Genomic DNA, 12,044 nt, shown 5'->3' with positions numbered 1-12,044 from the left:
AGGGGGAAAGGAGGGGGACACGGACCTAACTGGCTTCAAGACTGAGCTTGAGAAGTTTATCAAGGGAATGGTACAAGGAGATTGCCTACAATTGCATGTAGGCAATCTGCAACTGCTAGTAGCAAATATCCCCAATGGCCGGTGATGGAAACTAGATGGGGAGGGTTCTGAGTTACTAGAGACTTCTTTCCCAGGGGCTCGTCCACATGCTCAGGGTAAACTGACCATCATATTTGAGGTCGGGAAGGATTTTTCCCTCAGGTCAGATTGGCAGAGATTCTGGGTTTTTTTAGCCTTCCTCTGCAGCCTGGGACACAGGTCACTTTCAGGTTTAAACTAGTGTAAATGGTGGATTCTCTGTAACATTAAGTCTTTAAATCATGACTTGAGGACTTCAGTAACTCAGCCAGAGGTTATGAGTGTGTTACAGAGGTGGGTGGGTGGGGTTCTGTGGCTTGCGATGTGCAGGAGGTCAGACTAGATGATCATGATGGTCACTTCTGACCTTAAAGTCCAAGACACGAGGCCAGAGAGAAGGAGCCAGATGACATCGCCATTTCTACTGGCTAAATCCAAATACCGCCTGCGATGTCAGAGTTTGTCGCATGCCCCACCCCCGCGTGTGTTCTTTTCCTTCTCCACCTTATTTCTTCACCTTCCCATCCCTCCCTCTCCTTTTTACTTCTATTTAATAAGAGTCTGGCTTAGCTGGCCAAGACTGCATATTTTGCAATTCTGCTGTAAGCCTGTGAGCAGAAAAGGCAGCTACATGCAATGCCTCAAACAGCCTGAAGCTGGGACAAGTCTGCCAAGTCTCTGAGGGTATCTCCACACAGCAACTAGACAGGCCAGCTGACTTGGGCTCGCAGGGCTCTGGCTGCGAGGCTGTTTCACTGCTGTGCAGACCACATGGCTTGGCTTGCAACGCAGATGTAGGATCCTGAGAGACGGGAGGGTCCCAGAGCTCAGGCTCCAGCCGGAGCCCGGAAATCTACACAGCAGTGAAACAGCCCACAGCCTAAGCCCCACGAGCTGGAGTCAGCTGGCACAGGCCAGCCACAAAGCCTTCTTTGCTGTGTAAGCATACTCTGAATGGCTGACCAGACAGTGTGCTGGGTCTGTGTTTCTGCAGCAGTGAGGCTGCAAGTGAGAGTCAATACCAGAGCCAGAAACTGCATTTTGTCTCTTTGCTGTTCTTTTCTCTCCCTCTTTTGTGTTTATTCCTCTTGTCTTGTCTTCTAGGAACCAGGACTGGACTTGAACAGCAGCAGCAGCAATGACAGAGCGAAGTCCTCATGTTGCTCTGGATATTTCAGGAGCTGCACTGCTCTGGAGTGAGTGTGTCCAACCCTCCTTGGCCAGAGGGATGGGGAACAGTCACAGTAACGTGTCTTGATGGTAAGAGCAAATACAGTCGAGCGAGAAGGAAACCCACGCAGAAGAAAATCTCCCAGTCTAGGGTGGTGCTAGTTGGGGATGGACCTACCCATCCCGCTGTGGAACTCCTGCTCCATTCCCTTGATGGCTCTGCTGCTTCTTACGCCCCTCCTCTTCCTGACTGCACTTGGTAGCACCAGCCTTGGGAAAGATGCAGGACATTAGCAGTCTCATATTGGTAACCAAAATGTTTGCATCACAAGGTGAAGACACCAATATAAAATTGCTCTTTAAAACAAGGCATGTTCTCCTTCCCTTGAGCTACATTACAGCACCCAAGGAACTGGCTAGGGTTACAGATGGGGAAAGAACATTCATCTCGGGCCATACGGGGAGTGCAGGTGTTTACTACATTGAGACGAAGTTCCACATCACGCAGTTTAGACTCCCCTCCCTCCTCACCTAAGGGCCAACTTTAGGCACCTGCTCCTCCTGCAGAGGCCCCAAATTCTCCTAAACATCACCCATCTCCTGGGACCAATGATCTCTAGTACACATTTCCTAGGGTTTGGTGCTCTGTCCAGTTTTAAGGGCCCCAGGTGACGGAGTTTCCATTACATCCTTGATGAGACTAGAATCCACAAGCTAATCCACATCACTGCGCCAAAAAGTCCTTCCTGTAGAAAAGACTGGTCTAGTGGTCTTAGGTGACTGTGGACCTTGAACTCCTGAGTTCTGCTTCTAGCTCACTGTAATGCTTGAGTAAATGACTCCCTTCACCCTGCATCAGTTCCCCAACCTGTAAAATGTGGAGGATAGTCCATACCTAGCTCACTGGTATGCTGCGAGGTTTAGTATCAGTGAAGTGTTTTGAAAAGCTTGAATTTACCATGGCCAAATTAACTCCCCTGATCTTCCCTTCCAAATGCTCGCCATTCCCTGCAGAATCTGTAAGAACGGTTGGCACGATCCCCACCCTCACCTTCATTCAGGCCCATAACCTGGGAGTTTCCTTTCATTCCTCTCTCTTCTTTCCCCACATATGCAAGTCATATCCAAATCTTGCCACTTCTTCCTCCATAACCTCTCTATCTCTGCAGCTAAGAGCTTATGTCCAGGCCTTTATTTCCCATATCGACCTCTACAACTCCTCCTCTTCCCTGGCCTCCCTGCCCCCTACTTCACCTTCTCCAGTCCATAAAAAGCTCACTGTGCATTATCCCCTTGCTTCTTTAGAGTCACTGATTGCTTAGGATTCCCAATAATTCCTGAATGAAGGACTTCATCCCTGAGCACCAATTAAAGTCAAGTGCTGCAGCCAAAATCTTACCAAGAGTTCCGACACTGCTAGCCCTCCATATGGCTCCTCCTCGCAACTGGAAGAAGAACAAGAACAGTCCCAAGGACTGCTCAGTGCATCTATGTCCTGAAATACAGAAGGAGGTGTCCAGGTCAGAGCCCACTCCACTCTCAGGCAATTACATTTTGATTTTCTAACATCTCTGTGTAGTTTCAACAGGATATGGTGTTCTTCTTCAGCTGCGGCCAGTAAACAGGTGGTGCTGCTTTCCATCACGGAGGTAACTGCATTTCAACGTGGGGAAGTCATGAAGCAATTGCTATTTTTATGGTCCATAAAATGCTTTGAAATCCTCCTGCATGAAAATTGCCATACCAGATATCAAAGATATAAGACCACAGCGAAGGCTGACCAATAAGATATTAACCCTGCAATGTTCAGGAAGATTTTAATCATTTCAAGTATGCTTTGCAAGGATGGGAAGTACATTATATATTCCATACACTCACCAGAACTTGTCTTTAGCTAACAAATAAACTAGTTAATTGGCTTAAATATAAATTATACATGAAAGTAAAAGGTATAGAGTTGAAATGTGAAAACCTGACTGATATGAATATAAGTCTGTGTTGTTTTAAGCTTTCAAGTCTGGATTACCTAGCTAGAAGGCCAGATATGGATTGCTAACTGCATTTCATTTTTGCACTGTACATGGTGAAAGATGCTGTCATTATGTACAATGTGGAAGAGAAATCACCATGATAATTAATGAAAACTGGAAGGAAAGTTTGTGGTTGGAGTCAGAAAAGCAGCTATATTTAAAAGTTTCCTTCTTACTCAAGCAAGCTTCTCCTGTGTATCTCTGAGTCACACGGTAGCTGCTCAATTTGCTAACACAAACTGCTCTCCCAACTACTACAATGCAGTGATGGCCGAGAGAGGTGGATTCTGATCTGCCTCGTGCATCCCACACAAAACTGGAAGGCCTGTCAGCTGAGAGCCTATTTGGGAGGGCCCATCATTGTGGTACCTATTGCAAAATCTTCATTACTAGTGAGGAGGTCAGAGGCACATGCGCATGTCTAGATTTGTTGAGTTGCTGCTCTGATGACCAGGAGATTGCTGAGCGATGTTCAGTTGCCGAGTTGATGGCATTTGTCTTGAATTCTCACTTCACAGAGTGGGCCCTGTGAAGGCTACTGTCTTCATTACTAGTGAGGAAGTCAGAGGCACATGCGCATGTCTAGATTGGTTCCTGGGTTTGACCTTCCACAGTCATCTTGGTCAACTCTGAACCGAATCCAAACCAACCTTGGTAGATGCGGACATCTAATGCACAAATGGAAAATCAAGGACACCCTGGTGCGTGAGTGTGGTTCCCCACGACAGACCATCGAACATATCACTACCTACCGCCCAATTTATAAATATGAAGGAGGCATCACTGCAATAAATTCTGCTACTCCTGATGTAGCCATTTGGCTCGATCAACTTCAGGTGAAATTGTAGTTGCTGCTCTATGCCAGCCATGCGAAAGAAGAAGGAGGTCTAGATTTTCAGATCCCAGTGCTGACAGAAAAACCATTGGTGATTGATTTACAACCAAAGCAAATGGGATCTGGAGTCATTCACTGAACTATAACGTATCACTCAACCTTGCCTGATACTAAGACGTTTCAATGAGAGTGGAGAGTGCTCAGTATCTTGCAGGATCCGGCCTTTAAGTTATCAAAGTATCTGATGTGATGTGAGCCAGTCAGAGGAATCATCCCAGTCCTCTGAAGGAAGAGCCATAAGGTAAAGTAGTTTGTAGTCCACTGCAGACTGCCGATTACTGTGCTTGCATGCCCACTCTTTATTACCAACTTGAATGAACAGAAACAGGGACAAGAAGGAGGAAAGTTATAGATGTGAACATGTTTTGGGGTGTCTCAAGTTACCAACCGACAAGGTGTAACGTGGCAAGAACCTGCCACCCCCCACAGACATTCATGCCTTGCAGAGAATGCAGCCAAGTCCGACATTTTCTTGCCTGAAGTTGGCAGTTATTGGAAAGTTTCATTAAACAGTAGCCTATTCTCATCTAAGAATTCAGCGGGAGGCCTGCAGGTCAGTTGATAGGGAGCAATCAGATATGTAGATATCAGATTAATCGTCCTGTAAGTATATAAGAAAAGGGAAAAATCTAATGCCGTTTCTATTATACTTTCCTTCTCTCTTTTACTGGAAAGAGTGACAAGCTTGAGGGAGAAAAGAAACAAAGCTGAACGAAGGCCAGACGATAGGATTCACATGGAAAGGTCCATAAGCACCTGAGGGATGTCACTACCAAGGACGGAGAGGGATCGTGTAAGGTGCCCAAGAGGGTATAACTAGGGGATGGAATTAAGAAAAGGAAACCAGGCTGAATAGAAGGAGAAAATGCATGAAAGCAAAATCTTTTAGTCTGTGGAAGAGTCTCCAGAGGGAAAGTGGTAGAAACCCCATCACCTGGGGTTGTTATAGTTAGACTGGACAAACACTAAAAAAAAAAATGTGCCACAGGAAACAATCCCGCATTGGCTGGAAGAGGGGCTGGATGCTCTAACAGGCCTTCTCCATCTCCAATTTCTGAGTAGCTTTGAAAAGAGCAGCATGGCACAACTTGTAAGGGGCACAGACACTTCCACGGAGGGAACAGCAGCTCCACATAGATCCCTTCAACATGCCTGGTTCAATGGAAACAATGCCCTTTCAGCCCCTGCTCACCTTCTTGTTCCCAAACTCTCCCCAGCCCCCAAACTCTCGCATCTTTCTTCTCTCCCTCATTTCCTCCTTCCAAACCAACCTGATGCTACCTTCTTATCACCTCTTCTTCCAGTCCTCCATCAAATGGATGCTATTGACCTAAATGAAAGACAGGTGGAAGCTTGCATTGAGGTGGGAGTAGGTGCACATGAAACCCATTCTCTAGAACCTTAGTTCCATGCTCCACTGTTGCTGCTGTCAATATTTATAGTGAGACACAGTAACAGGATGTTAGTTCGGGACAGAGGTATGTTTAGCTCCAACAGGGGCAAAGTGCACTTGCATGGCACCATTCAGAACACCAAGTCTAAAGGAGCAGCCTACCTGTGGTTTTCTATTCTCCACCTACTTTGGCAGTTTGCTCCCACATTTCAAGTCTGACTAGATCTGTGAAGCTGACAAATGCTCGGAGCTCCCCTCCCAAACAGGGGTTTAGCCCTCAGCCTGTGTCAAGTCTGGGTGGAGTATTCTCATTGAGGCTCAGAAGAGTCCTCCCAACCCTGCAGTTCATGAAGCAAAATGTACTAAAAAGGCTGCAGCTTGGAACCGACAGATTTGCCATGAGACAGTCAACCAAGGACACTGGCAACACACTATCCTGGCAGCAGCCACATCTCATTCCCCAGTCACTGCTCAATAACCCGCTCCCGGCACAGTAGGAAGCCAGAGGACAACCTAGGAGACACACAAAATATTCCAGAGCTCTTAGCAAAGGGGACTGGATTTTGCCTTTAAACAGCAAATCACTGATGCGGACAGGAATCAGTACAAAATACACCACCGCTACTGGTACTATTTAGTCCCCTTGGAGGCAGTCTCAACAGAGAGGAAGATCATGGCCACTGTCAGAAGACAGGATACTGGGCTAGATGGACCACTGGTCTGACCCAGCATGGCTGTTCTTATGGTGAAAGAGACAAACTTTCAAGCTCCACAGAGCTCTTCTTCAGGATGAAAAGGCCAGCAACTCACTGGGGCTGGCAATCAGCCAGAAGGCTGTCAATCTTTCACCAACACAAAATTCACTTTGGAAAGTTCTTTTAAGAAAATAAGTGGTAACATCATAAAAACCCATCCCAAACGATTTCACATTTACATTAAGAGAAGGGAATTACTAGGAGCTTCTCCCTATATGAGTCCCCTCAAGCAGGTCAACTTCAGAAATGTTCCCTGTGATTAAAAGCAAGCGAGTGTGATGCCATTTTATTGAACCAAACCCATCTTAGCTAAAGCACAAACTGGAACCTGGGATCTCAGAGATATTCTGTCCATGTCTTTAGGGGACAGCCCACAGCATGAGTGGTTTAAGCATTGGCCTGCTAAACCCAGGGTTGTGAGTTCAATCCTTGAGGGGGCCACTTAGGGATCTGGGGCAAAAGCAGTATTTGGTCCCCCTAGTGAAGGCAGGGGGCTGGACTCGATGACCTTTCAGGGTCCCTTCCAGCTCTATGAGATAGGTATATCTCCATTTATTTCTTAGCTGTTTTATAATTTTTTCCCTTGACTAGTCACTTTTACCTTTAACATGGAAGTGCAGCCTTTGGAGACAGGGTCCCAACATACATCTCTTCTCAACACAAGTACCCACCTGCTCGATTAAAATTGAGCATTGTGTGCTGAGATACGTAGTCTCCGTGGGCACACTTCTGTATTAAAGATGAGGGTAATCATGGTTTGCACTTAAAAGAAAATGCAGCCAACAGGCTCATGACAAGCTGTCAATGCAGCCCTGGAATGGGTAAACCTTGAATTCACCTTCTTTAGGCAGCTCCCCAATGGCTCTGCCACCACTAGCTGCCACCTTCCTAAAACACTTCTGGCTGCTTTTCCATGCGACTCCCCACTCTTCCTCTATTCACTTCAATGACCCTGGAGAAGCACTCTGCTGCCACTAATACTAATACTCAGCATCACGAATTATAATGCAGACTTGGAAGTGACTGCATGGGTCATAATACCATAGGCCATATAATGCAACAATAGCGAACTGTTTCAGTAAGAGATGTCACAGCCTCTGCCTTATTCTCTTTTTCCAAATCTAGCTACTACTATTTCCTAAGATCAGTTAGTTATTTCAGGTGAAGGATTTTGGACAACAAGTTACAGTTTCATTACTGTGCGCAAACCAACTTTGTGAGCTGATTCCTTCTCCCGTATACAGACACCACCTCTCCTGCTTTCCCCCATAACCCTGAATCCTTGGCAGACTCCTCAGCAACGATGCAAGTGAACCGTGAAGTGAACATGTACTAACTCTCACATGGCCCTAGATCTGACTGAGTGTTTCCACTAGAAAACAAGCAAAATTTGGGTTATTCTGGAGACGTTTTGGTTTGGGGTTTGCTTGGACTCCCAGCTCAGGGGGATGAACTGGCATCAGAAAATGAGCACCACGCCAAATCATAGAGTTCTGCACCCTCGCACCCACAGGGCAGAGATCCAGGAAGAGGGACGGGGCCAGGTGTCTGGTTTTCGACCGGAACGCCTGGTCGAAAAGGGACCCTGGTGGCGGTGCTGCCTGGGCTGTTAAAAGTCTGGTCAGCGGTGCAGCAGGGACCCAGGGCTAAGGCAGGATCCCTACCTGCCCAGGCTCCGCACTGCTCCTGGAAGCGGTTGACGTCCCTGTGGCCCCTATTTTAAAGGCACAGATGAGAGCGTTCCCCCATGCATGGGAACAGTTCATAAACCGAGAGCCAAATGCCATGCTGCTCCTGTGAAGGTTATTCCTGGGGGTACGTACCATGTGGCAGGCCTGGCCTCCGCTTCCTCCCAGGAAGTCTCTGGTAGCTGCCTAGAAGTGCAGAAGGGCATGGAGCTGGGGTTGTAGGTGGGCAACTGAAGTGGGCAGAAGGTAATCCCCAGGGGCTTAAGGGGCCTAGCACTGGAGGGAGGATTTACAGCAAGGAAATGGGGGGGGGGGGGTGAAGCTGAGGCTAAGAGGCTAGGGGTCCCGAGAGGGCAAAAGCAGGTACTGGGCAGGCCTAGGAAGTGGAAGGGGCCTGGAGTGATCTAAGCTGGGATGCGGGGGTCTGGAGCGGGGGAGGAGGTGGAGCTGCCGGGGGCAGTGGGAGTGAAGAGATTGGGGTGGTCCGGCGCCAGGGGGTGTGTGGGGTGGAGGGTCTACAGTGGGGGAGGGGACTGGAGTTGGGGGGGCTGGAACTGTCTGGTGCTGAGGAGCAGAGCTATCTATGGGGTGGGGCCTTCTGGCGCTAAGGGGCACTGCGGCCTATGGAGGGGGTCTGGGTGGGGGACGGAGTGGAGCTGGCGGGGTGGGGCTTTCTGGCGCTGAGAGGTGTGGGCCTCCCTAAGGGGAAGGGCCGTGTCCCGATGGGCTGGGGGCGGGGCTGTCTATGGGGGGAGGGCCTGGGGTGGGGCTGTCTGTGGGGGGAGGGGCCCTGTCAGGCCAGGCTGGGGGCGGGGCTGTCTATGGGGGGAGGGGCCCCGTCAGGACAGGCTGGGGGCGGGGCTGTCTAGGGGGGAGGGCCTGGGGCGGGGCTGTCTGGGGGGGAGGGGCCCTGTCAGGACAGGCTGGGGGCGGGGCTGTCTGGGGGGGAGGGGCCCTGTCAGGACAGGCTGGGGGCGGGGCTGTCTGGGGGGGAGGGGCCCTGTCAGGACAGGCTGGGGGCGGGGCTGTCTGGGGGGGAGGGGCCCTGTCAGGACAGGCTGGGGGCGGGGGGGACCTGTCAGGATAGGCTGGGGGCGGGGCTGCCTAGGGGGGTTGCTGTGGGGGAGGGGCGCTGTGGCGGTTGGCTATGGGGCGGGAGGTTTGCTGTGCCTGCGGGGGAGGAGCTGTCTATGGGGTGGGGGCGAAGCTGCGGACGGGCCTGTCGCTGCTGGCTGGCGAGGGGCGCGCGGGGCTGCCGGGTAACCGCCGCACGTAGCTCCAGTCCGCTCCCAACTGCCGCCCGCGCCAGGCGGGTCCCAGTGAGAAGTGACCAACCCGCGGCGGCCAATCGCTGAGCCGGGCTGGGTGAAGGGGGCGGAACGATCTCAGGAGGCGAACCAATGGGAGCGGAGAAAAGCGGAGGGGCGGGGACAGATGTTAAAGGGACCGCGGACATTTTCATGGCCCTCGCTGGCGGCCCAGAGAAACCCGGGGAGGCGCCTGCTCCCCGCTGCATCCCCCCGCCTCCCCGTCCCGGCGCCGAGCGAGAGCCCAGGTGCATTGTGGGTAGGCGGCTCGGCATTGGCCAGGGTCTAGGCGGGACCGGCCGGGGGCGGGGCCCAGCCAGAGAGCCTGGGGGGGATGGGCCAGGAGGGGGCGGAGCCAGAACTGGGGGGTGGGGCAGGACTGAGGAGTACAGGGCCTGGGTTGGGGGCTGGGCCCAGCTACAGGGCTTGGGGGGAGGCTGGGCTGGCAGGTGCAGGGTACAGGACGGGGGGGTGCAGGGTCAGGAGGGGGCAGGGCCCAGCTACAGGGCTTGGGGGTGCAAGGCTGGGGAGGGCACAGGCGCAGCCAGAGGACTTGGGGGTACTGGGCCCAGGACAGGGGTGGGGAGATCCCAGGATGGTGGCACTGCAGCCTGGCTCCTTCAGCCCAGACCTGTCTCACTCGAGCTATGGGAGCAGCTCCGTTAGCTGCTGGGAGGATCAGGCTGTTACCCTCTCTGGACAGGAAGTGGATGTGATGCCCACGCTCCACCAGCATGTGGCAGCAGCACCGACACTTGCAGAGCCCATCCCTGCAATGCTGGATTGACATGATGACGCCTGGAGCCATGGCACTCTTGGTGATGTTCACCAGGGAAGCTGCCCTCAAGGAACTACTGCACGCCAGCTACTCATCAAGGCCCTGCCCTACTGAAGTCAGTAGGGATGTTACCATTAATATTAACTGATGCAGGCTCCGGCCCCAAGTCCAGAATCTAAATACCCCAGGTGTCAATAACCAGACACTGAAATAGGGCGCGAACTAGAGGTAGGACTGCAAAGTCAGGACCAAAACCAGAAAAGGGATATGACATGAGCAGCAATCCTCATGAAGTGAATTATTCTTAATCATATCACAGACCCCCAACCAGGCTGGCTACATGTATCCATCCTCTAGCCTGATGGCTGTGTCAAATGGAGGTCCCCAAACATCTAGGCCTTGTAACTTGTATCCTGTAACTTTTAATTCATTATTCCTAGGTGTGGAAGGATTTGGTTTTTATTGGTTGATGTCGGTAAACCTCAGATTCCCTGTACACACCCAAACTGAGAACAAAGATATTTTCATCAATAACAATAGAAATGTACAGACAGGCAATGTAAGAAAAATGCTGCTTGAGAACTTACTGTGATTTAGAATTTTGAATGAGGCTTGTTACACTGGTCAACAATTTTTGAGAAGTCATCTGCTTCAGAGATAAAATGTGCTATTTATTATGTATTTTGATGTGCTGAATTCAAATATGACAATTAAAACAACTGATTGGCTACTGTTTCTAAGATATTTAAATTTTTACATTTTATGTCTATGTATATTGTGTAGATAGTAGAGTTTTAATCATAAATTATAAACCTAGGTCTTTTCATGTGTTTATGGTTGCTTTACATGATAATATTTCACCTGTCCTGTTTATGTAACACTTTAAAAATCAGCAAAAGGGTTATATAAATAAAATTTATTATGAAACAAAAGGCAAAAAACTATTCTGTACATAGTTTAGTCCTATTCAGTGTCTACTCGGCGCTTCTTGGCTTGTCTCTTGTATTCATTAAATGGAGCATCTCTTGTCACTGTCCAGCAATAGTCTGCAAGCATTGATGGGCTCCATTTGCCCTGATAGCATTTCTCCATTGTTGCAATGTCCTGGTGAAATCGCTCACTGCTCCGCAGTTCGGTGGAAAAAAATCTAGATGAGAGTGCAAAAAATGTATCTTTAGTGACATGTTGCAACCAAGGCTTTTGTATGCCTTGAGGAGGTTTTCCACCAACAACCTGTAGTTGTCTGCCTTGTTGTTTCCGAGAAAATTGATTGCCACTAACTGGAAGGCTTTCCATGCCATCTTTTCCTTGCCACGCAGTGCATGTCAAATGCATCATCTCGAAGAAGTTCATGAATCTGAGGACCAACAAAGACACCTGCCTTTATCTTAGCTTCGTTTAACCTTGGAAATTTTCCACGGAGGTACTTGAAAGCTGCTTGTGTTTTGTCAATGGCCTGGACAAAGTTCTTCATAAGACCCAGCTTGATGTGTAAGGGTGGTAACAAAATCTTCCTTGATTCAACAAGTGGTGGATGCTGAACACTTTTCCTCCCAGGCTCCAATGACTGTCGGAGTGGCCAATCTTTCTTGATGTAGTGGGAATCTCTTGCACGACTATCCCATTCGCAGAGGAAACAGCAGTACTTTGTGTATCCAGTCTGCAGACCAAGCAAGAGAGCAACAACCTTCAAATCGCCACAAAGCTGCCACTGATGTTGGTCATAGTTTATGCACCTCAAAAGTTGTTTCATGTTGTCATAGGTTTCCTTCATATGGACTGCATGACCAACTGGAATTGATGGCAAAACATTGCCATTATGCAGTAAAACAGCTTTAAGACTCGTCTTCGATGAATCAATGAACAGTCTCCACTCATCTGGATCATGAA

At 49.6% G+C, this 12,044-nt stretch overlaps 1 protein-coding gene across 2 annotated transcripts in view; it reads right to left on the bottom strand.

Annotated features, from left to right (window-relative positions):
• LOC135876110 (uncharacterized) overlaps positions 1-8,324 on the bottom strand; it is a 29,569-nt gene extending 21,245 nt beyond the window's left edge. Inside the window, exon 1 of one of the 2 annotated variants that reach the window (XM_065401293.1) lies at positions 8,205-8,324. In XM_065401293.1, coding sequence (XP_065257365.1) covers positions 8,205-8,275 — 71 coding nt within the window. In that variant the 5' untranslated portion in view covers positions 8,276-8,324. Of the gene's footprint in view, positions 1-1,486; positions 1,537-8,204 lie in introns of those variants that run through there. The other variant, XM_065401300.1, reaches the window with a different exon arrangement.
• Between the last annotated feature and the right edge of the window lie 3,720 nt (positions 8,325-12,044).

The sequence above is a fragment of the Emys orbicularis genome, chromosome 1, assembly GCF_028017835.1.
Source record: "Emys orbicularis isolate rEmyOrb1 chromosome 1, rEmyOrb1.hap1, whole genome shotgun sequence".
Lineage (NCBI taxonomy): Eukaryota > Metazoa > Chordata > Testudines > Emydidae > Emys > Emys orbicularis.
This window is presented reverse-complemented; position numbering and strand designations above follow the sequence as displayed.